The 22,230-nt window shown below is 43.2% G+C and overlaps 1 protein-coding gene across 1 annotated transcript in view; it reads right to left on the bottom strand.

The window, feature by feature from the left end:
• Positions 1–22,230, bottom strand: part of sept12 (septin 12) — an 88,664-nt gene that overhangs the window by 50,754 nt on the left and 15,680 nt on the right. Inside the window, exon 2 of the mRNA XM_037793071.1 lies at positions 16,209–17,777. Coding sequence (XP_037648999.1) covers positions 16,209–17,777 — 1,569 coding nt within the window. The remainder of the gene's footprint in view (positions 1–16,208; positions 17,778–22,230) is intronic.

Raw genomic sequence — 22,230 nt, 5'->3', positions numbered from 1 at the left:
GTCAATCCTCTTCTCGAACATAAAGGATCTCTGCATCTCTGGATCTTGCTGCTGCATGGCGATGTTGTGTATATGTCAACTCCTAAAGAGAGAGGACAGAAGCAGCTGCATGTGGCATTTGGTGGGTATTAATTTCGGACCCTGCAGGCATCGTACGGTACCTTCGGTACTGTGGAAAACGAGTACCGTCACGTTCTTAGAATTTTGGCATCGCCTTGGTACAGAAGTATCGGTTCTCGTGACATCCCTAACCGAGAGAAGGGGTGGGGGAAAATTCATGTAAGAATCACGATTCTTATCTTTTAAGATTCTGAATCAATTCCCAACTTCCAAAAATTGATTTTTAACCGTTTTGTTTTTACTACCACAGCTGTCTGCCTTGCGTGCGCTGAATGAATGCATCGCATGACGGCAGTCACACAACGTCACTTTAATTAATTGAAAATGAAATGTAACGTTGGATCAAGCTGAACGAGGAATAATTCAACAACAACCGCAATGATGGAGAGAACTGGGCCACAGAGAGAGAGAGACAGAGACACCGTGTCCTAACAGCAAGCATTTGGTTACCTCATGTAAACAAACCACGTAGCTATCAACTGTGAGCTCCAGATCAGACTGGAGACCACTTCAAAGATGGCCTGGTAGTACTTATTCTCTTGCGTCATTTTCTTTTTAAACAGAAAACATACGTTTAATATTGTGATAGGCCTATTTACTGGAAATGACTTCAAATATAGCTGGCAGCAAGGAGGAAACTTTCAAGCGATCTCCCTCCAGCCAGCTGTTACCTTATTTAGGAGGAGGAGGTACCGTATAGATAACTCTTCATTTCAGCTTCACGAATCAGCCGTTCCTCGTCCGTTGCAACGTTTTTAGAGTGAGTATAGGGACGATGATGATTGAAAGACAAAGAATATTGAAACATAAAAATGATAATGAAGTTAGTCCTTAATTCTTGAAACTTCTTTCAGAAAGCATCCAGCCGACCCAAAAAGAGAACCTGAGGAAGCCTCCTCTACCTGAGTTCTAACCTGCTCCAACTACGACTAAATAACTGAACGCTGCGCGCCAGATCGTCTCTCTCTAACACTGAATCCTACACTTCCCATAATGCAACTCGATACTGTCCTTTCATTAGCCCTTCCCTATCTGATAAACACCTATGTCTTATGGCTTACAACTTGTCTACACAGTGAAAGCAGCACATTAGCAGAGCAGCAGCAGCTTCAGTGCTCCATCTGTGTCTACACAGGATGAGTTCAGGTACAGTACTGAGTGTAGTGTGTAAATTCCTAATGTATTTTATACATTTGCAGCCCAATAAGATATAACCCTTGTGACATCACTATGACATCATCAGTGTTATTTTGCCCAGAGCTATACGGAAGACATTATACAACTGTTTTCATGGGATGAGTAAATACTCTTCATGACTAGTAAAGTGACCTTAAAGTGTAATATCTGTGGAGTGCCCCTTTTCTAACTGCACCCAGCCTGGCTCAGCTCTCTGCTGTGGACGTCAGAGCGGAGCCAGTTTGTCCTGTAAATGTCTCCGTACAGTTTGAACTCAGAAACAACCATTATTATACCAAAGAGGTTGTCTCACAAACAAGTGTCTGAACACACTCACTTCCACAAACAGAGGGGTCTATTAAAGATGAGTCAGGCTCTGAAGCTTTGCTCAGAGTGGTACTTGAAGCTTTACAGTTTCCTGTTGATGTGAAGTTAAACACACACACGCACACGCACACGCAGACACAGAGACGGAATTTTTTTAAGTAGAATCTGCATCTGGATGTAAACACACAGACACAGAGACACACCGCTCAGCAGCTGGATAACCTTCAAATGTTTAACCAGAATGGCACTCGTAGAGCACAGACCTCCGCCAAGGTGCGTGAATTTAAAAACAGATCACAGCTCACAGCTGGCGGTACCGTGAGGTGGTCGGCTTGTTATTAACACGGTGTGTTTCCGTGTAACATATCGGTGGATGCCTCATTCAGCAGCCTTGTTATGTCTGTATAACGTTACACTACGTTGTCTCTCATCCCGTCATCTACCGCTTTTTTCTTTCTCACTGCGGACGGCCAGCAGCTCCCGCTCACACATCCACACACGTATCTCTCTGCTCTCAGAAGGAGGAAGAAGGCGAGGTCATGCGTCATCAACGCGTCATCAGTCACACTGCGCATGTGTTATACCCTGTGGTCTTAATGCTCAGGCTGATCGGAATCCTTAGAAAAATTCCTGAATCCGGATCATGATCCGGATCGCCACCAAAATCGAATGGATCGTTCATTGTGCTACACCCCACCCCTCCTAAATATTTCATTCAAATCCATCATGAACTTTTGGAGTAATCCTGCTAACAGACGAACAAACCAACGCCGGTAAAAACATAACCTCCTTCCTAGGCCTTAACAATTAGGATCACAGGACCACAGAACCACATGACCACTGAGTTATGGCCATTTAATGTAGGTTGTGTAGCGCCATCTATGGGCAAATTGCAGTCAATTTTGCAGGACTGTTTGATGTGTATGTGTCATCTGAAATTGATTGAAAGTGCTGCAGGCCCGTGGCTGGAGCCTCACAAACCCAACTCCTGGGGTCTTAATCAGGCTCTTAAAGCTTCAGTAGACAGTATATTTTTGGCATCATTGGCAAAAGTTCAATAATAACCTTTCAGCATATTGTAATTCAAGTGTTCTGAGAGAAAACTAGACTTCTGCACCTCCTCATGGCTCTGTTTTAAGGCTTTCCAGCTTTAAACCTGACGTTCCTTCACTAGATTTCACATTGGCGGCGGCGGCACAAACTTTCTCATTTTACAGCAAAACCGTGCACTACAAGATGATTCTGAAAACATCTGGGGAGAGAAATAGGCATTAACGTAACAGAATATTGATTAATATTTGATCAGCGCTGCCTAGTTTGACCGTTTGGTCGGAATTCCCAAGTGATAGACAGCTGGTTCTCGTAGACTTCAGCTGGACGGCAGACTCCAGATCAGCTCTGACAGCTTGTTTTCCTCCGGTCTGTGAAATCTTGCAGATGTCGTTAGGAGCACCGGAGGAGGCAGAGGAACATGATTTTTTTATCAGATTACCGGTCTCCTGCAGTACTGTCAGGATATAGTGACCGTTAATGATATTTGCTCCCCCTCTCCCCACTGCATCTTTAAGTTACTGTTCATGATGTTCTAAAAAAGCACATAGCTGGACAGGTTGTTGATGTTCCCTGCAGCCCATTAGGCGCGTGTCACTGATTGAATCACTCTGGAGAAGATTAGAACTCATCAGGTTTTCCACTCCACACTAAATCACGCACTGAAGCTATGAAGATTGTTAGGACAGTTATGTATTCTCGCCAACTGCTGACAGAACATAACGACTCCCGTGGCACACCAGGAAAGCCTTTAATAACTCTCTTTATTACTCATAATTTCTCCTATCTTTCACTTACTCTTCCATTCCTCCTGGTTTATCTTCCTCTGATCTGTCCATCATTATTCTTTTTCTCCTGCTCTCTCTTCTACCTTCCTCTTTATCCCTCTGTCTGTCTTACTTTAGAGGAATTAGCAGTGAATGCTGGCCCCCTGAGGGCCAAGGACCACATTACAAGGACTTGCCAATGCACATCATGGGAACTCCCTTAGGTGAATCTCATTGGATAATCCTTCGGGATAATGGGAGCCGCTGAGGTTAAGGGTGTGGTGGGCCTGAAAAAGGTCAAACAGGGTATGAAGAGTAGAACAGTTTGATTTGATTTCTCCACACTGAGTTTGTTCTGGACCCGTATTTATGAAAGTTCTGAGAATTATTCTCAAGAACACTCTGCATAACAGACATTTATTAAACAGCTCACTCCTTCTTACAGCAGTGTAGGAGTAACATTTAAGACCAGCTCTCAAGTGTTTATTCACGACAGCTGACTATTGTAAACTACAGAATGACGTCATATGGTTACTCATGTCAGTGCTCTGAGAGGACCAGCCAATCAGCATCAAGGATTTAGCACAAATCTACCCCAATGATATCTTTGTTCATTCTTTGAATTAATTGAGAAGCTGACCTGCATTGTCCCTTTTCCAAAGTCCATCTACAGTATATTCTATGATGTCATAATCATCATGTGTTTGTTGCTTTGGTCTGAAGCCAGGGTGAAAACCAATCAAATCACAGACTTTGGAAAAAGGACATTTTGAAAAAAAAAAAAAATTAAAAATACAGCTGGAATAAAAAAAAGATGATTATCTTACAATTTCATTTTCATATTAAACATTTCGTCTGTATCTATTCATATGATTATTTTTTTCATAATGTCTTATTTATGTATTCATCTAACACCAATAAGAGGAAAATGGTCAAAATGGAAACAAAAATGAGCCAAACTGGCGCAGGAAGGAAAGTTTGCTGCTGCTGGCAGAGGAAGTACAACCGACTATGCTATAGTCGGTTGTACTTCCTTGTACAACCATTCATGCTCATATTCACGGGACATTTAGAGTCAACAATTAACCAAACCTGCATGTCTTTGGACTGTGGGAGGAAACCTGAGAACCCAGAGAAAACCCACACTAACACGGGGAGAACATGCAAACTCCACACAGAAGGACCCCCAAGCTGGATTTGAACCTGCGACGCTCTAGCTGCGAGGCGATGGTTCTAACCACTGCACCACCGAGCAGCCCCGACCCAACACCAGCGTTTCGTTAACCAGTCGAAGGCCTCACTGTGTGGAAGTGACTGGGATCATTCTTTTATGTGTAATGGTAGGTGTCCACCGGGGCGTTTTTTATCGTGAGGGCACGCGCTGCTTCCCAGCATTGGACGCTCGGTTGGCTGCCACTAGGCACAACACACTCGGCACCTGATTGGACGAACGCTTTTCCTCCGTGGGCTGCTCCTGCTCCCAGCTTTCAAACCGGAAACAATATGGAGGCTTGTTTGGAAACTTTCTTCTCTTATTTCACGAAAATAGTTCACTGAAATATGTTTCTGAAAACATTTGAGGTGAGAAATAAGCCGTGCAGTTGCTGAATCTGTCTTTATTTTTGAATCGACAACGTTTATTTTAAAAGATTCTCGGGAGTTTCGAGAGACGGCGAGTCGTGACGGACACCCGTGATTTGCATAAAGTAGACTAGCACTCAACTTTATGCAAATGAGGAATGGCCGTCGTGACGCTCCGTCTCTCGAATCGTGCCCCCACGCTACCAGAATGCACTGCACGGCTGCTTACATAGACAATGAATGGGAAGTGTGGAAAGAACGGATCCTGTGACAATAACAACTAAACTAAATTGTTATTTATTATTAGAATTATAAACTGTACCCCAGCAACTTGGTCAAAAATCTTACTGACTCCATGTAATATGAAAGATGATGCACAATGCACTCATTGAGCTCTCTACACACTAGAATGTAGTGTTAATAACTGGTGGTAAAGAAGCCTATATACTTGAACATCCACAAATTTGTTTAAATTTCAAAGCATGTATATGTATCTTTTCCTATGCAAAATGTTAAATTAATTAATCTGTATGTACGTTTTATTAATTTTGTGGTTTGCTGGCTTTTTAAAATGTTTTATTTATTTATTTATTTTTGTTATTTACAATTTTATTTTTATTTTTGTATACCTTACTTGTCAATTTTCATTCAAAATAAAATCAAAATCATTCCTTGTGTAAATATGTTATTATACGTTATTTTGTCTAGGCAGGGAATAATGTTTTTTTCTTAAATAAAAATACTATAAAAAAAAGAGAGAGAGAAATGCACAATAAACATTCTATAAAACGTTCATGTTTTAAATGGACATTAAAACCTTAATTCAGTCAGCCGTGAGAACCCTGAGGCGGCCCCATCCCGCTCCGAGACAAGCACTCAGCACACCGGACTGTTTCCACAGCCAAAGCCAAAGGGCAGCCATGTTAGGACAACTAAACAGATTGGAAACAAATTCAAGCCAAGCCCAGCTGCAGGCGCCTGCTGCTTCTGTACCTATATCACGCACGCACGCACGCACGCACGCACGCACGCACGCACGCACGCACGCACGCACGCACGCACGCACGCACGCACACACGCACACACACACACACACACACACACACACACACACAGAGTGACCTGTCTGTACGTGCCTCCAAAGAGAAATCCCCGCTTTCTTCACACATGGCTGCAGTGAGTGACTGAGACACATTCAGGACAAGGCCTGTGTTATTCTGACACTTCGGTTTGGAACATTCTCTGCAGTAAAGGTTGGAGCTACCACCGAGACATGTGCTAACCAGCCTCTAACCAAGCAAACAGCAAATATGTGTGAAACAAGAGATTCCTTCAACAGCTTTGCCAAACAGCACTCACAGACATAAAAGCAATTAGTGAAACATGCACAATGTCCATATATCTGCTTGGAAGTCAATAGTGTTCCCCTATGGCACACACACACACACAGTAGACACATGACACATGGTCATACATGTAGACACTTCAGACCAACTTTATTTTCATCCGGGCCTCCTTCCACTACAACCGATGTTTGGAGTGCATCATTCATAATGAAAATGTAGAAATTGTAAGATCTTACAAGTACTTGGGCACGTATTTGGATGATCAACTTAAATTTGATGTCAACACTGAGGCAATTGTAAAGAGAGGGCAACAGAGAATTCATCTCTTACAGAAACTGAACTCCTTCTCAGTCAGTCCAGTAATCCTCTGTCGTTTTTATCAGTCTTTCATTGAGAGTCTCCTTTGTTTTTTCTTTTATCTGTTGGTTTCACAGCCTCTCAGTTAAAGACAGAAACAGTCTCAACAGTATTGTTAAAATCTGTTCTAAGATTATTGGCGTGAAACAGAAAGACGTGAATTCCTTTTGTAACCAGCAGATCCTCCGTAAGGCGGAAGGCATTTTGGCATCCTCTGGTCATGTGCTTTTTAGTGAATTTTTGAACCGCTATTCTAGATCGTTTATCCCTTCTGCAATCAGATTATTGAATGCTCCTTAGATTTTATATTTCTTATGGACTTTTATCCTTTTACCATCACAGATCCTTGTATCCTTTATTACACTGATTATTCTATTGTTTTTATTTAGTCTGTTTATTTATTAGTTAGTCTCATTTACATCAGTAATTGTTTTAGGTCCTGTTTTAGGTCCATTTAGTTCATTTTGGCGTATCGGCGGCGTGTTATCAAAAGATAGTCGGACGACGGACGCTACAAACAGAAAGTGAATGCATCTGCTCCGTACGGAGTCTCAACTCAGGGTAGCAGGTGTCATATTTCACACACGGGACGAGAGAGAGAGTTGACAGACAAGACGATGGTGGAGGATTTGGTGCGAAAAGCAAACGTTTAAGATTTAAACCCCATGCATTAAGGGAATCATGATGTTAATGAGGCAATCGCAGCGAGGAGGACGGAGCGGTCACAGCCGGCGTGCGTGGCGCAGCGGCACCAGGCAGACCCCCCTGCGACCGAGGACTGAGAAACTGGACTATTGAGGCCAGACATACAGTCACCTGACGGTCAAGATCAAAGTAAAAGCACTACACATATTGACCGTCATATTTTCTTGTAAAATGTCCGGTGTTATCGGTAACTTAGATTTAACAATGAACCTAACCTGCATGTCTTTGGACTGTGGGAAGAAGCCTGAGAACCCGGAGAAAACCCACGCTAAAACCCTAACCCTAAAGTGGTGGACACACTGCCCGCATGAGGCTCGCGTGGCGTGTTGTTTTTTATTTTGGCGTCCATGTTAACAGGTTAGAGTGGACACACTGCCCGCATGAGACGCGCGTCTATTTTATAGAATAGAAGGCTCGCCTATTTTACACGCTCGCGTCTCGGCTGCGTGTCCCAGCAGCAACAGACAGTGAAGGTGATCTATTGACAGTACATGGACATCATATCAGCTACATAATACAGTTTACATGTCTAGACATCTGTAGAATATGTCACAGACAGTGAAGGTGATCTATTGACTGTATATGAACATCATACCAGCAAGACTTTACTACAGTTTACATGTCTGGACATCTGTAGAATATGTCACAGACAGTGAAGGTGATCTATTGACTGTATATGAACATCAAACCAGCAAGATTACTACAGTTTACTACGTTTTTTTCTGTAGACAGAATCCCTTCATTTGTTCACACAAGGCTTTTATTCTGAAATATGAGCAGTCAGTGCTGTGGAACACGCAGTCACTTTGAGACCTCCAAGAATTGATAAAGTTTGGGGTTTAAATCAACACTTCCTGCTTTCATTTCGAAATAAAGGCTTTTATTCTGAAATATGTGCCGGACAGTGATGTGGAACAAGCAGTGACTTGGAAAGCATCATAAATGAATATAGTACTGAGTTTTAATTGTGGATTATTACTATTATTTACTAATTACCACACATTTCTGAACCTTTATCTGTCTAAAATAAATATAAATTATATTTATCATGAAGTTAAATGGCCATTTAAAGGCAAACTCTATGCAGAAAGAAAGGGCTGACAGCAGCAGCAGAAACACAGCTGACAGGCAGCGGACATGCAGCGGACACGCAGCCGACAGGCGACTAGTGTGAACACCAGACTCCTGCATCACGCAGCCACCACTCGACGCAGACGCCACGCGAGCCTCATGTGCCCACGGCTTCAGTTAGTTAGTGATGCAACAGTGCTAACCACTGCACCACCATGCAGATCCCAAACACAGAAGTGAGGCAATTAAGTCAATTTCATAATCCTCTGATTTAGGTTCTACCTACTTCTGGTGCGCTGTGTATCCAGATAGACTCAAATTCAGATATTTTTGAGCAATTAACACATTCATACACACATGCATGGCAGCTTTGCATTACACACTTTGTTTTAAAAAAAAAAATGAGATGCTGGATATTATGTATCGTGACACATACTCAGTGGCCCGTGGGACTCACCACCACAGGAGTGTTGTGAAGAAGTTCTACCCTTTAAAAGCCTCTAATCCAGTATCAGTTGATTTATGTTGCTTTGATTTACTGTGCACTCAGACAGAGCCTTACATTTACCTCTCACTGCTTTTCATGTCACATTCCCCCTGCTGTCTAACACCTTTGAACCACAAGCATCACTCAGTCATCTCTCCTGATTTATTGTCCTGTATCTTTCTGTTTATTCCTGTACGAAGATGAGGACAATTTTACAAAGTGAGGTAATTTTGACTTGACCCTTACGGCGGGGACACACTGCCCGCGGGAGGAGCGCGTGGCAGCTGCCTTGCTGAATTGCTGCGTATCCCTCGCGTGGGTTGGCCACACCGGCAGCGTTTCTGCTGCTGCTGCCAGCCCTCTCTTTCTACATAGAGTTTGCCTTTCATAATGGCCATTTAATTTCATTATAAATTTCATTTATATTTATTTTAGACAGAGAAAGGTTCAGAAACGTGTGGTAATTTGTAAATAATAGTAATAATCCACAATTAAAACCCCGTACTTTATTCATTCATGGAGCTCTGAAAGTCACTGCATTTCCTACAACATTGTCTTGCAAATATTTCAGAATAAAAGCCTTGTGTTAACAAATGAAGGAATTCTGTCCACAGAAAAAACGCTTGAGGGCTGACCTGTTAGCATGGACGGCGAAATAAAAAAAACAAAAGGTTCCACAGCCGCCACGCGCTGCTCACGCGGGCGCTGTGGACACGCCGTTACTTGCACAAGGTGCAACTTTGGGGTTGAAGTCTTTTCATGTTTGCTTGTCAGTGTCTTCATCACTGTCTATCCTGCTGTGTGTGTTTGTGTGTGTGTGTGTGTGTTCATGAAACACACCAGGGTGAGCTAATCTTATTTGGTGCAGGAAACACATTTCAGGGCCTTGAACCAAACAACTGGACAGGAAGCGGGGCTCCAATCTGAGCTGATGGGAAGGACAAACTGACGGGCTGAAACACAACAAACAGCAGCAGAGAGGAGGTTCCCTTATGAAAGGATCTAATTGGCTGTTTCTTTCATCTGTTTGTGTGTGCTGGATCACCCGACTCTCCTGACCTTTCAAGATGAGCACAACAAAACTGTGCTTCACAAACACTTCCCTTTCCTTCTGCTTCCTGTCATGGATTCACAAACCGGCTGGAGACTATCCAAACACTGCAAGACACTGAACACTATGTGTACTGGTACACTCTAAAGACAGGGCTCCCCAGAGACTGACTGGAGTGGGTGTACACCATCATGACATCACACGTGACAGCTGTGAGGAACAACACGTCAGTGAGCCTGGACGGTTGGAGAAAGATCGTTCACATCCAACGCCAGAGACAGGAGGTACATAAGACAATGTGTTACTATGTGATGGAAATTCCACATTTGGGTTATGTGATGACAACTAAGCCATCTCCACGACAACTGAGCAAACTCCATGACCAAGACCATGAGATGCGGGTGAAAGAGTTAAGGTTATATTGTCACTACTATTTCAAAAGACAAGAAAGAACTTTCACTCTCAAGGATGTATACTGTTAGGAGACGAAGAGAAGGAGGAGGCTTCAGAGGAGATAAGGAGAGCGGAGGCTTTGGAGAAAAACAAGGAGAGAGGAGGCTTCAGAGGACACGAAGGCAGAGGAGGCTTTAGAGGAGGAGGGAAGAGGCTTCAGAGGAGACGAGGAGAAAGGATGCTTCAGATGAGACGAGGAGAGGAGGCTTCAGAGGAGAGAGGAGGCTTCGGAGGAGACGAGGAAAGAGGAGGCTCAACTTCAACACATTTCCCCTGTAATTACTGGATAATGGAAACCCTGGTGGGTAGAATCTGAACCATGAATGAATCATTAAAACACTCTAGCAACTTTGTTTATTTTTTCTTCATAAGCCAATACCAACATACCATTTCAGAAAATATCATGGTTTCACAGTAGACGGTATTACACTATCATTATTATTATTATTATTATTATTATTATTATTAAGTTACAATGATCATGAAAGAATTTATAAACAGAACATGTTATATTACTAAAGCTTGCTAGTTTACATATTAAATTAACAACTATTACATTTTCAATACCGTAGATAAGCAAATGTCCACAGTGTGATAAACGTCAATTTTAATACCACGGTAGACCTTGAAACCGGTATACCGTCACAACCCCCACAACATACAAAAAAAAAACTCTTTCTCCTACAGAGAGTGAAACAGGACGATGTGCTTAGACATCTGCCGGGGAGGAATTTATTCCCTAAATCACTGTCATTAAAGCTTAAATCAGAAAGAGAGAGAGAGGGATTGGGAGGGGGGGGGGGGGGGGGGGGGGGGGGGGGAGTCCAGACAAGCCTGGGCATGACAGCTGAAGACGGAGAGAGGAGGTCAGAAAAGACAGAATGAATAAAAGAGCAAGAGAGGAAGGACTGAATAAAGTGATTTGAGATAATGAGGGTGGTGTTTGGGGTGGTTTGGACAGGCTGCGTTTATCATGGTGGCTGTTGGACAGCCATGCCTGTAAAATAAATGTACGGGTTGACTAGGGGGATGCAGCGGGAATAATGAGGGGTGAGAGATAGAGAGGAATGCAGAACTGATGAAGCAAAGAGATGTGGGAAATGGAAGGGGAGATAAGAATGTTGGAGTGGTGGTGGAGATGTGAGAGATATGATCAGGGAGATAATCTGTGGGGTGAACAATACCAACCTTTATTCAGTACATGATGATATATACAGCGTTGACTGCATTACATTATGGGTTTCATGAGTGGCTGATACAGTAAAACATATTATTTCCTATTTCAGAACACTTCAATGCAAGTTTTGATCTTGACCAACTGCTTCTGTTTCACTCTTTTTCTGTGTTGCTTTCTTCCTCTGTGTGTTTCTCTAATAGCAGAGGAAGGGAGAACAGGAAAAGACCCCAGGCAGGGCCACTTTTTTTTTTTGTTTTCAAGCTTTTTACGGGAAACAAATGATCTGAGTAAAGCAAAACTGGATAGAGCAAAACAATCCTGTCTCTGTGAACGCCCATTACCGCAAATTATCCTGTTATTTACAATGTGAACCCTGATGACAGCATGGATGTGCACGTGTGCACTCTGAGGAAATTGTTGCCAAAGCTCAGTTGCCTGAAGCTGCACTCTGAGAGAATGTTATGTAAAAAAATGTGTGTCCCATCTTCAGGCTACACATTCAGTGAGTAAATGATGTCACTTGTGGGAGTTTATCTCAATGCAAGGATGTGACTGAGCCAAATATATGCACAACAATATATTTCTATGAATTAAAAGGAACTGGAGGTTGGTATTATATATGGAACATTTATTGACTGTTTGAGAGCAGATGCTGTCTTCGAATGGAGTGAAAACACATCCCCGCATCGCATCGTGAGCCTGTTACTTGCATTATGATGTGTTTTTTAAATCTTATACCTTAAAGTGGCAGTAGGCAGAATATTTTTGGCATCATGGGGCAAAAATTCCATAATAATCTTTCAGCATATTGTAATTCAAGTGTTCTGAGAGAAAACTAGACTTCTGCACCTCCTCATGGCTCTGTTTTCACGCTTTAGAAAATCTAGCCCGTGACGGGAGACTTTGACCAATCACAGGTCATTTCATTGAGAGAGCATTCCTATTGGCCGTGCTCCGGTCATGTGAATGGAACTTGGAGTTCCTTCACCAGATTTCACAATGGCGGCGGCGTCACAAACTTTCTCATTTTTCAGCTAAACCGTGCACTACAAGATGATTCTGAAAACGACTGAGCGACTTGCTCCAACTAACTGATAACTGAAGGTCCTTTTCGCAAGGAGGATGAAGCAAAAAGACGTTTTCTCGTTTCTGCCACTTTGGATTGACTCAAATAGATTGGATGGACCCAGTAGTAGAGGTGAAATGCTGCCCCCTATTTGTTTGGACCATGTGGCCAGATTGTACACATTGCACCTTTAATGTTGCGAGGCTAGCGAAAAAAAAAAAAAAAAAGGAAGACACCTGTAGCATACTGCTAACTCTCGCAGACGCTGGTTAAAAGGAATTAAGTAGAAGTTGTGCTTGTAATTCACAAACGGTATCGTGGAGCAGGGAATACGATGAATATCAGTGCTGTATTCTTGTGAGTCTTTCCTTCCCCTAGCAATGACTTAATGCAGCTTTAAATTCTTCAAAATATCAAAATATTAAACAGTTATTTCACTTTACCACTTACAGTGTTACATGCAAATATGATTTTGACATCACTTTCCCTCCCGTAACAAACCGGTGTGCCGTAAAAAAAAAAGAAGCCTCATCAACTACTCATAGGGGTCAGCATGTTGCAGGGAACAGACGACATACAGTACCATGCAAAATGCAAACTCACATCCTCTTGTCTATCTCTCTTGTCATGTGAGCCTTCAGGAGAGTCGGAGAAAAGATGTGAGTTGAGAATGAAGCTGTGAGTACAGTTAGATGTTCTGTTTGCTCTCTTTCAGCTCAGAGGTAAAGGACTAATTCCCTGATGAGAGTGGAGGAGGCAAGGGGGAAATCCCAACAGGCGCTTTCAAACAGACGCCTCCTGTTTGTTAAACCGCTCAGCCGAGTTTTCGAATCTGCACTGGACAAGATTCTTGTGAAAACATACAACCGTCTCATCAGCGGGCTTGAAAGGCTAAACGCCAACAAATATGGATTGAAGCAGAATATTTCGTTAGATAAAAACATGTTGTGAATTTTGGAAATTATTACATTTATTACATTGTTTTGTCATGATAACTTGATATCGGATTGATGTATAGACTCGCGTACTGGCCGATAGCCGATGGAGGACTTTCTGATGCTGGTATCGGTACGGAACAACTCTAATTATAAACTGAAAAGCTGTAGCTTAGTTGACAAATTTGTCGACTGTGTGTTCACCATTGTTGGTTTGACATATAAAGCTGATTATCCTCTGACCTCCTGTCTCCCCCATTACTGCCAACTAACTGTGCAATAAAACATATAGGGTGGGTTTTGTTTTCCAAATCCTATCTTGTTTTTTTAGGTTTGATAGAGAGGTATTCATTGTAACGTGTATTCTGTAAATGTGGTGCTGGGACACAGAAAAGTCGACTTTGTTATCAGAGGAAGCAGGAGTCAAAGGCCAGCTGGGAGGAGGTGCACTAAAAATAGCTTTAAAACCCCTGTTACAAATATCTGACAAGCTTTTAACACAAAAACACACAACATGGGAATGTGGATAAAAGTTTGCTCTGTGTGACGAGTTTATAACAAAATGAAAATAGGGAAAATAGCGCAGGTGTGGTGGTGTAAGCCAAAACGGAAAATGTGAAAATGTAGAAAGTGTGTTGGTTTGTGTATTAGTGTGTCTGTGTGTTTGTGTGTATGTGTGTGTGATGAAGCTCAATACAACAGGAAACCATTACAACGGGTGTGGCTGCTAGGCTCATCTGCTAACCTTGACTTGTCTTCCTACATGAAAACAGAAAGAAGTTCTCTGTCATCATTTGTTAAACAGACCTTTGTAAACACGCACACACACACACACACACATGCCAGCTCACAAAATGGAAACTACAATTGTGTTACAAGTGTATCAGTGTTTTGCTACCCAGGCTTTAAAATGCTCTGTCAGAGTTTCCAGGCACCAAAAGCTCTTCCTGCTTCACGTGAGGACAGATGGATGCTTTCTATGTGCAGCATTTTATATTAGTAGTCGCAGTAGTAGTTGTAGTAGTAGTAGTAGTAGTAGTAGTAGTAGTACTCGTAGTAGTAGCAGCATAATAACATCTAACTATAATGCAAGGAATCTCTCTCTGTCTGTCTATCTTAAAGGGACTGTTTGTAACTTCTTACACGTATAAATCAATCCTGGTCGGTGTCCCAGGCGCGCTCGCGTGTGGCTACGCTGTTCAGACTCAGACTCCAACACAAACTACACGGAAGCACCAAAACCGCAAAGTTAGATCTAGTAAAGCCCGTCCTGCAAAACAGTGTCGACTTTTCCTGCTTCAGCCTCCCTGACCGCGGACAGAAGACACAGGGAGACCGTAGCTTTGGTCTCCAGGGTCGGAGTCTCTGCTGTACTCTGCTCCTCTGCCTGTTTGCCTTCACTCACACACCGCGCTCGTTCTTGCTCGCTCAGCTCGCCCTCCGGACACGGTCGGGAGGCTGACGCAGGAAAAGCCAACACTAGGATCAGCAGTGATTCTTGGAGAGACCTTCGTCTGGTCAGCTAACATTGCTGCCAAGCAGCTGAAATATAGAGTGATATTGTGGTTTAAGCCGACATGTGTCGCCTCACTGTTTTGACGGATGCTCGCTCACATTCAGGTAGCGCATGCACACGGGCGAGGGCGAGCTGACATTCGATGACTTAACGGCCACAAGTGTCGCTGTTTCAACCAATTTCTGATTCTTACAAACAATCCCTTTAAGATTAGGGATGTGCATTCCAAGTAAAAAGTACTATTCAAAAATCACTGGGAATTCCTTGATTATTATTCGAATAATCGCTCCATGCATACTCACTCATCATTAATAGAGAAAAATAAGAACAATCCCAGGTTTCTTTTCAGCACTGTAGCCGGGCTGACAGAGAGCCACCGCTCTATGGAGCCATGTATTCCTACAACCCTCAGTAGTAGCTACTTCATGAGCTTTTTTAATGATACAATCTCCTACCTTCAACTGGTACCAATTTACCCTCAAACTTAGCAACCTTAGAAATAGCTGTACAACCTGATATATATTTAGACTGCTTTTCTACCATCGAGCTCCACAAATTGACTTCAGTGAGCTCTTCATTTAAAATAGAAAATAGCAGCGAACACGTCTCCAAACCTTGAACAGTATCGGGTGCCAGGTAGTGGTAAGAACAGAAGAAACAAATCACCGGCACTTACAGATAAAGAGTCATCAGCGGCACAATGAGCCGGCTTATAACTGAAACACGTTTGTTTGTTTGTTTACCCAAAATAAACTAAAAAATATCTTTTCATCCAAGCCATCTACCTGTCTCTTAGACCACATACCTATTAGGCTACTTAAATAAGTTTTACCCTTAGTTAGCACAGACTCTACACCAAAGACACAAAGAGAAAGATGCAGGTAGAAAAACCCTCCAGACCTTTTTTCTCATGAGCCTCACAGCACAGACAAAATGTGCATGCAATCATTTATGGTTATTAATTATAGAGAAATACTGCAAATGCAGCTTTTTAAGCACTTTCCAAAAAAAAAAACATCTTACCTTTCTGTTTCTTCTTCCCCTGTTTCCATGTAGGCATGAGCGTGGTCTCAGCAGGGCACTCAAATTCAGATGACAACCCACCGTTGCTTTGGACTGTAGGGGACAGGGTCACAGCTGCTGGGGTGGTGTCAGTGACGACATGCTGGGAGAAGGAAGCGATCCTCTGTAAGATTGAGCCTACGCTATCTCTGGCATCACCTGGGCCATCCTCCACAGACCAGATGGCTCGGGGGCTGGAGGGGCTGGAAGGGTTAGGTAGGTTGGGGACCACCTGGACAACTTGGGGTCCTGACAGAATCTCCAGCTGGGGGCTCTGGGCAGGAGAAAGGGGCAACGGGGAGCAACTCATCTCTGGGACAGGGATGGAACCCTGCGAGGGAGTTAGAGAACGTGGGGAGACAGGCAAAAAGGGATGGTGGAGGGAGAGGGGTGGGGTGTCAGTAGAACTGTCCAGGCTGCTGAGAGAGGCTGAAGGGCTGGCCGGGGTGGATAGTGGGCTGGTGTGGTGTTGGAGGCCTCCTGAGCTCCTTGGTGGAGGCTTGGGGGGTGTGGGGCCCACGGATCCTACTTGAGCCTTGGTGGAAGAAGTGGCCAAGGTGCCGCTTACCAAGCTGTCCAGATCCAAGGGAAACTTGTTGAGGCGTGAAGTCTCTTTGACCTTGGGCTGGGGAGCATTGAGGACCTGGGGCCCTTGCTGCTGATGGTTTTTGGGGCCACAGTAGCCCTCCTCCCCAAAGGAACTGGCATTATGAAGACGACCATTCCAGTTGGCATTAGCATTGGCATACCTCAACCCTGGAGACATCCTGCCTCCAACTCCACCTCTCTGCATACTCACCATTCCTCCTCCTCCATCACGGATTTGGAGGTCTAGGCTGGGCATTGAGCCGTGGTTCACCCCCCGAGGCTCTGGAACACCCAGCATCATCCCCAGCCGCTGGTCAGTCTCGGGGTGGAAAACACTCCCATGGGAGGAAAACTTCTTCAGGTTGGGGTTGCTTCCCAAGTTGGCACCTCCCTCTTGGCGCCGTTGTGGGAGCTGGGGCTGGGTTCGGTGGTACTCCTGAGGTGGAGGGCTGAGATATGACCCCAGCTTAGTAAGAGGGAGGGCACCCCCACCTCCCCCAGAGTACTCCAGGCTGGACGTGGAGCTGTGAAGGCTGTCGTTGTCACTGCCTGGCCCAGACAGAATGGAGTAACCATTGGGGTTTAACCTGCTCTGGAAGGATGCAGCTCTGGTCACGGAGGAGCCGTTGTTGTGGACGGCCGACTTGTTCGTGGTTCCTCGGTTGAAGGACAGGCTGCTGACTACGCTACGGGACTTGAGCGCTGGGCTGGGATTGGAACTCAGGCTGATGCGGGAGTGGTGGGCTGTGGAGCCCAGGCTGTTGTTGTTGTTGTTGAAGGGTAATGAAGGGGACTGGCCACCTCCTCCCCGCCCCTCACTGGCTTTGTTGTGGTGGAGGAAGAAATGGGAGGAAGAGGGAGAAACAGGGGTGGAGATGGGTGAAGCTGAGGGGAAGGATGGTATGTCATCCACATCTTCAATGTCGAAGGATCTCTTCAGTGCTGCAGGTGGGAAGAAAAAATTGAGTTGTTAGTATAATGTTTCAGTTCTAACTAATATCTAACCAGTGCGTCTTGACATAAGTTGAATGCTCGTGTTCCATTAGGTAGATGAAGTGATGGACATCTAAAATGTTCCACCATCCATCCCATATGACATTACCATGTCTCCTTCTGAAGTGCAGCTATTCTTTCTTGCTCCAACTGAATATACAGCAGCATGTCACCTCCCACATCACAAGATCTTCCTGTGTCAGCCTTTTTTACATCTGCATACTTTTCCATGTTTTTTGGCAAAAAGCAGTGATGTAGGTTCAACAGGAAGACGCTCAGGAAGCTAATCAATAAGGTTATGAATAAACGAACGCTAGAGCTAGCTGAGTCAACGTTAGACTTTCAGATCCGAACTTATGAGGCGTCCACAGCAGTACGTTGCTTAGCTTCTTGCCGGTGCTCCGGTCTGCTTCTCTCCGGTCATGCCGACCGCCATCTAACTTACTGTATATAACTGTATACTGTACATAAGATAAGATAAGATAAGATAAGATGAACCGCTTATACAGCGCTCCAGAGAGCCGGGGAGGACAGAGAACAGGCGGGCAGGCGGTCAGTCGGGTGTCAGCTTCGTGTAAAGCAGCGGAACAAAAACACCGACACCTCTCCGACCGTATGATAATAATGTACTTTGCGTGCCTAGTCTGATAGTCTGTAGATATGTAGCCTAAAAAAAAGATATATTTTAATAAAATACAGTTGTACTGACAGGATACAGTAGAGCACATAGGCCGTTTCCGTGCTGACAAGCACCCGTGTCTGATCTGATCTCAATACGTCCTCAATGCGTCTTGAGTGCGTTCACACCTGTTCTTAGAGCTGTCCACTTGTGATCTGATCACTGAGGACGCATGTTTATACCAGGTCTGAACAGGGCCATAGTTCTCATATGGGGGTCAGCCTTGGTTGTGGAGCCTGATGGTTACCAGCACAGTACACGTAGCAGTGTCATCATGAAGAGACCTACGTCAGGTATCGAGGGAAAACATTTTTAGAAGGGCTTGGGAAAATAAAACATACAGTAGGCCTACATACTTCGACCAAAATTTGAATGTTCAGATTTGAATTCATAAGGAACACCACTGGGAAGCTACCGAATTATATAAAAACCTAATAAAAATAAATAAATAAATAAATAATAATAATAATAATGGCCCCAAGCTTTATATTGGGGCATTTAGTTGACAACGTATTGCCAAAACGATAAAAAAAATAGAAAACATAAAACCACACTGAGATAATTTGTTTGGTTTGCATGTTCTGCCAGCCATAATATCCTAAGTGTTTACCAGTTATGAGACTAAAGGCAGGTATTACACATCTGTGACACGTATACATCCACACACACACAGCATTCATTGTAATGAATGCTGTGTGTGTGTGGATACATACGGTTCGCTCTACAGCATGTGTGTCTCTGTTCAGAAGATCATATTAAATCTCTCTCTCTCTTTTGGTTTCTGGGTCCTGAATGATCTTAACCACTTGCCTTTGTATGGGAACAGTGTCCCCTTCCTTTGTTGAATCCACACACACACACACACACACATTTCCTGCAAGCTGCAAACACAAAGGGTGGATTGAGGTCGGAGCTGGAGTCAGGGCATCCAGTGGGGTTTTGTGTTACAAAAACCAACCACCGACTGCAACGTGACCATGAGAAGGAGTGGCTGAGTGGGTCGCCGGAGGAGGAGGGGTATATAATTGTAGTTTCAAAGTGAAAGCTGATATGTCATCCACAGCCGCTACCTGCGTTATTTTGTGAAATTTGCACCTCTTTGATATCAATTTTATCGCAGGTGGCAGAGCTGTTTTAACATATTTCATATGATATTTAGTTTTACGGCCGGTTTACAACCTGTTAAATTGTCTGTTGAACCTACATTTAGCGACGTCGCAGCATTGCAAGCTTTCAGCAACTTTACTTGATGAGTACAATGTTATCATAACTAAGGGTGCTTTCACGCCTGTTTGTTGGGTTCCAGTTTTGGTCTGGACCAAATGAAAAGATGATATATTGTTGCATTTCAGTTCTGGTCACGGTTCCTGTTCACACGGCCCTTTTACAAACAGATCAGAGGAGTAAACATGACGTTATAGAGACTGACTCACTGATTGTTATCCTGCATCATCAGGACCCACGTGGAGACATCAAATTCTGGTGAGTGATAGACGTTTATGCAGCGCTTTAGTGCTTTCTGACGTGTATATTTATGTTCTTTGATTAATAACTGATTATAAGCATTATTAGTATTATTACCTCCGCCAAGGCTGAAGGCCTAGGAAGGAGGTTATGTTTTCACTGGCGTTGGTTTGTTTGTTTGTTTGTCTGTTAGCAGGATTAGTCCAAAAGTCCCCGATGGATTTAATGACATTTTTTGGAGGGGTGGGGTGTGGCACAATGAACAATCCATTAGATTTTAGTGGTGATCAGCTTGAACATTAAGACCACAGGGTATAACACATGCACAGTGTAACTGATGATGAGTTAATGAAGCGTGACCCCGCCCCCTTCCTCCATCTGAGAGCAGAGGGATACGTGGGTGGATGTGTGGTGAGACATCGTGGTGCGGGAGCTGCTGGCCATCCCGTTCTGTCACAAACCTTTTAATAGACTTAAAGAACTGAAAATACAAGTACAGCTTTTGACCTATTAATCAGGGAAAGTACCCGGCCTGATGTGCATATGTGTTGATTTGCGTGCATAAATAAGTTATATACTGTACATGGCCATATACAGATCAAATACAGATCGCTTCCTGAACATGTTTCACAAACAGCAGATGGATTTATCAGTAGTTTAGCTTTTGAAATCATGCTAAAATTGGCAGGACAGTAGCAGGACGCCGCCGGGGGGAGAATGGAGTGCTCAGCTCTGCTGGCGGAGTCTCGGGTTTTGCTGCCTCAGATGTCCGAGCTGAACTGGCGGCGGCGGTGTACTCCGCTCACCCTGGACTGGATCCCGGTATGAGCGACGGACCACTGCACAGCATGGATGATGTTCCAACTGTAACGTACTGGGTGCTGCATCACCCCTCGTTGGACCGAAGGCTTCGAGTGACACATTACGCACACGAGAGGTTCGTTGCCATGCAGAGACTGCAGGGATTGTTTTAAAGAAATCTTTAAAGTTGTTGTTTTACTGCTTTATAATCATCATGGCACATTGGAATCGGTTTGTGAATGATATATAGACTATTGGAAGAAGATCTGGATGCAAATACCCAATAGTGAATAGGGTAAAGGAAGTTATTCATAAATATTACCACATGCAGAAATTAAAAAAAGACATTAAAACCTTTGCAGATTTGTCATTGATCATATCTTTAAAGACATTATTATGGTCAAATGAGGTATTTGGTTTCTTCAGAAACCCCAAAAAGAAGACAATATTTTCTTATAATATCTAAAAAAAAAATCTGATATGTTGGAAAAATCTTTTATTCATAAATATAAATTTTACAAAAAATACCTTATTGTGTTGTTTTCTTGAAGGATGTTGAGCAATATGTGAAACCACTTTCTAATTCGAGTAAGGAAAAAAATCTATCAACATAATCTGTATGTTTTATAATATTTTTGTCTCGTGTGATATATACCTCTGGCTCTTTTGTTATAGTTCTATTGTTCTGTTGCTACTACCCCCTGTACACTGAATCTGAATTATGTCCTTTTGTTTCATAAAGAAAGAAACTAGCGATAAGTAGGAACTAGTGTAAAATAACATGACGCCATGGGTTGCTTTTCCTCTTGTCCTCCCCAGTTTTTTGAGTAACCAGCCGCCACTGATTCACACACACACACACACACACTCGAGATGAAGCGAGAGTGAGCGTGTGCATCCATACTGCTCAGCTTAGAGGTGTAGCTAAGCAGCTAAAGTGTAATTACAGGACTCCTCTCGTGTCATTAAGACTCAAACAGAGTCTCTATGGGTTGTTGTATGACTAGACCAATGACCTCTCTGTGACACACACACACACAGCATTCACTGGGCGTATTACAGATTAGTGAAGTATATATATGTAGTGGAGGCAGGATATTTTATAGTTTAATAATAAACTTTATCATTCAAAATCACATCAGTGCACTGACACAGTAAACTTTATATATATATATATATAAATATATATATATATTAGGGCTGTCAATCGATTAAAATAGTTATTCGCAAATTAATCACACATTTTTTAACTCTTCAAATTGTACCTTAAATGACATGGGAGTGGGCAAATCTGCTTGCTTCATGCAAATGTATGTATATATTTATTATTGGAAATCAATTAACAACACAAAACAATGACAAATATTGTCCAGAAACCCTCACAATTACTGCATTTAGCATAAAACAATATGCTCCAATCACAACATGGCAAACTGCAGCCCAACAGACAACAACAGC

The sequence above is a fragment of the Sebastes umbrosus genome, chromosome 14 (genome assembly GCF_015220745.1).
Source record: "Sebastes umbrosus isolate fSebUmb1 chromosome 14, fSebUmb1.pri, whole genome shotgun sequence".
NCBI lineage: Eukaryota > Metazoa > Chordata > Actinopteri > Perciformes > Sebastidae > Sebastes > Sebastes umbrosus.
The sequence above is the reverse complement of the archived record's forward strand: the minus strand, read 5'-3'. Positions and strand labels throughout refer to the sequence as shown.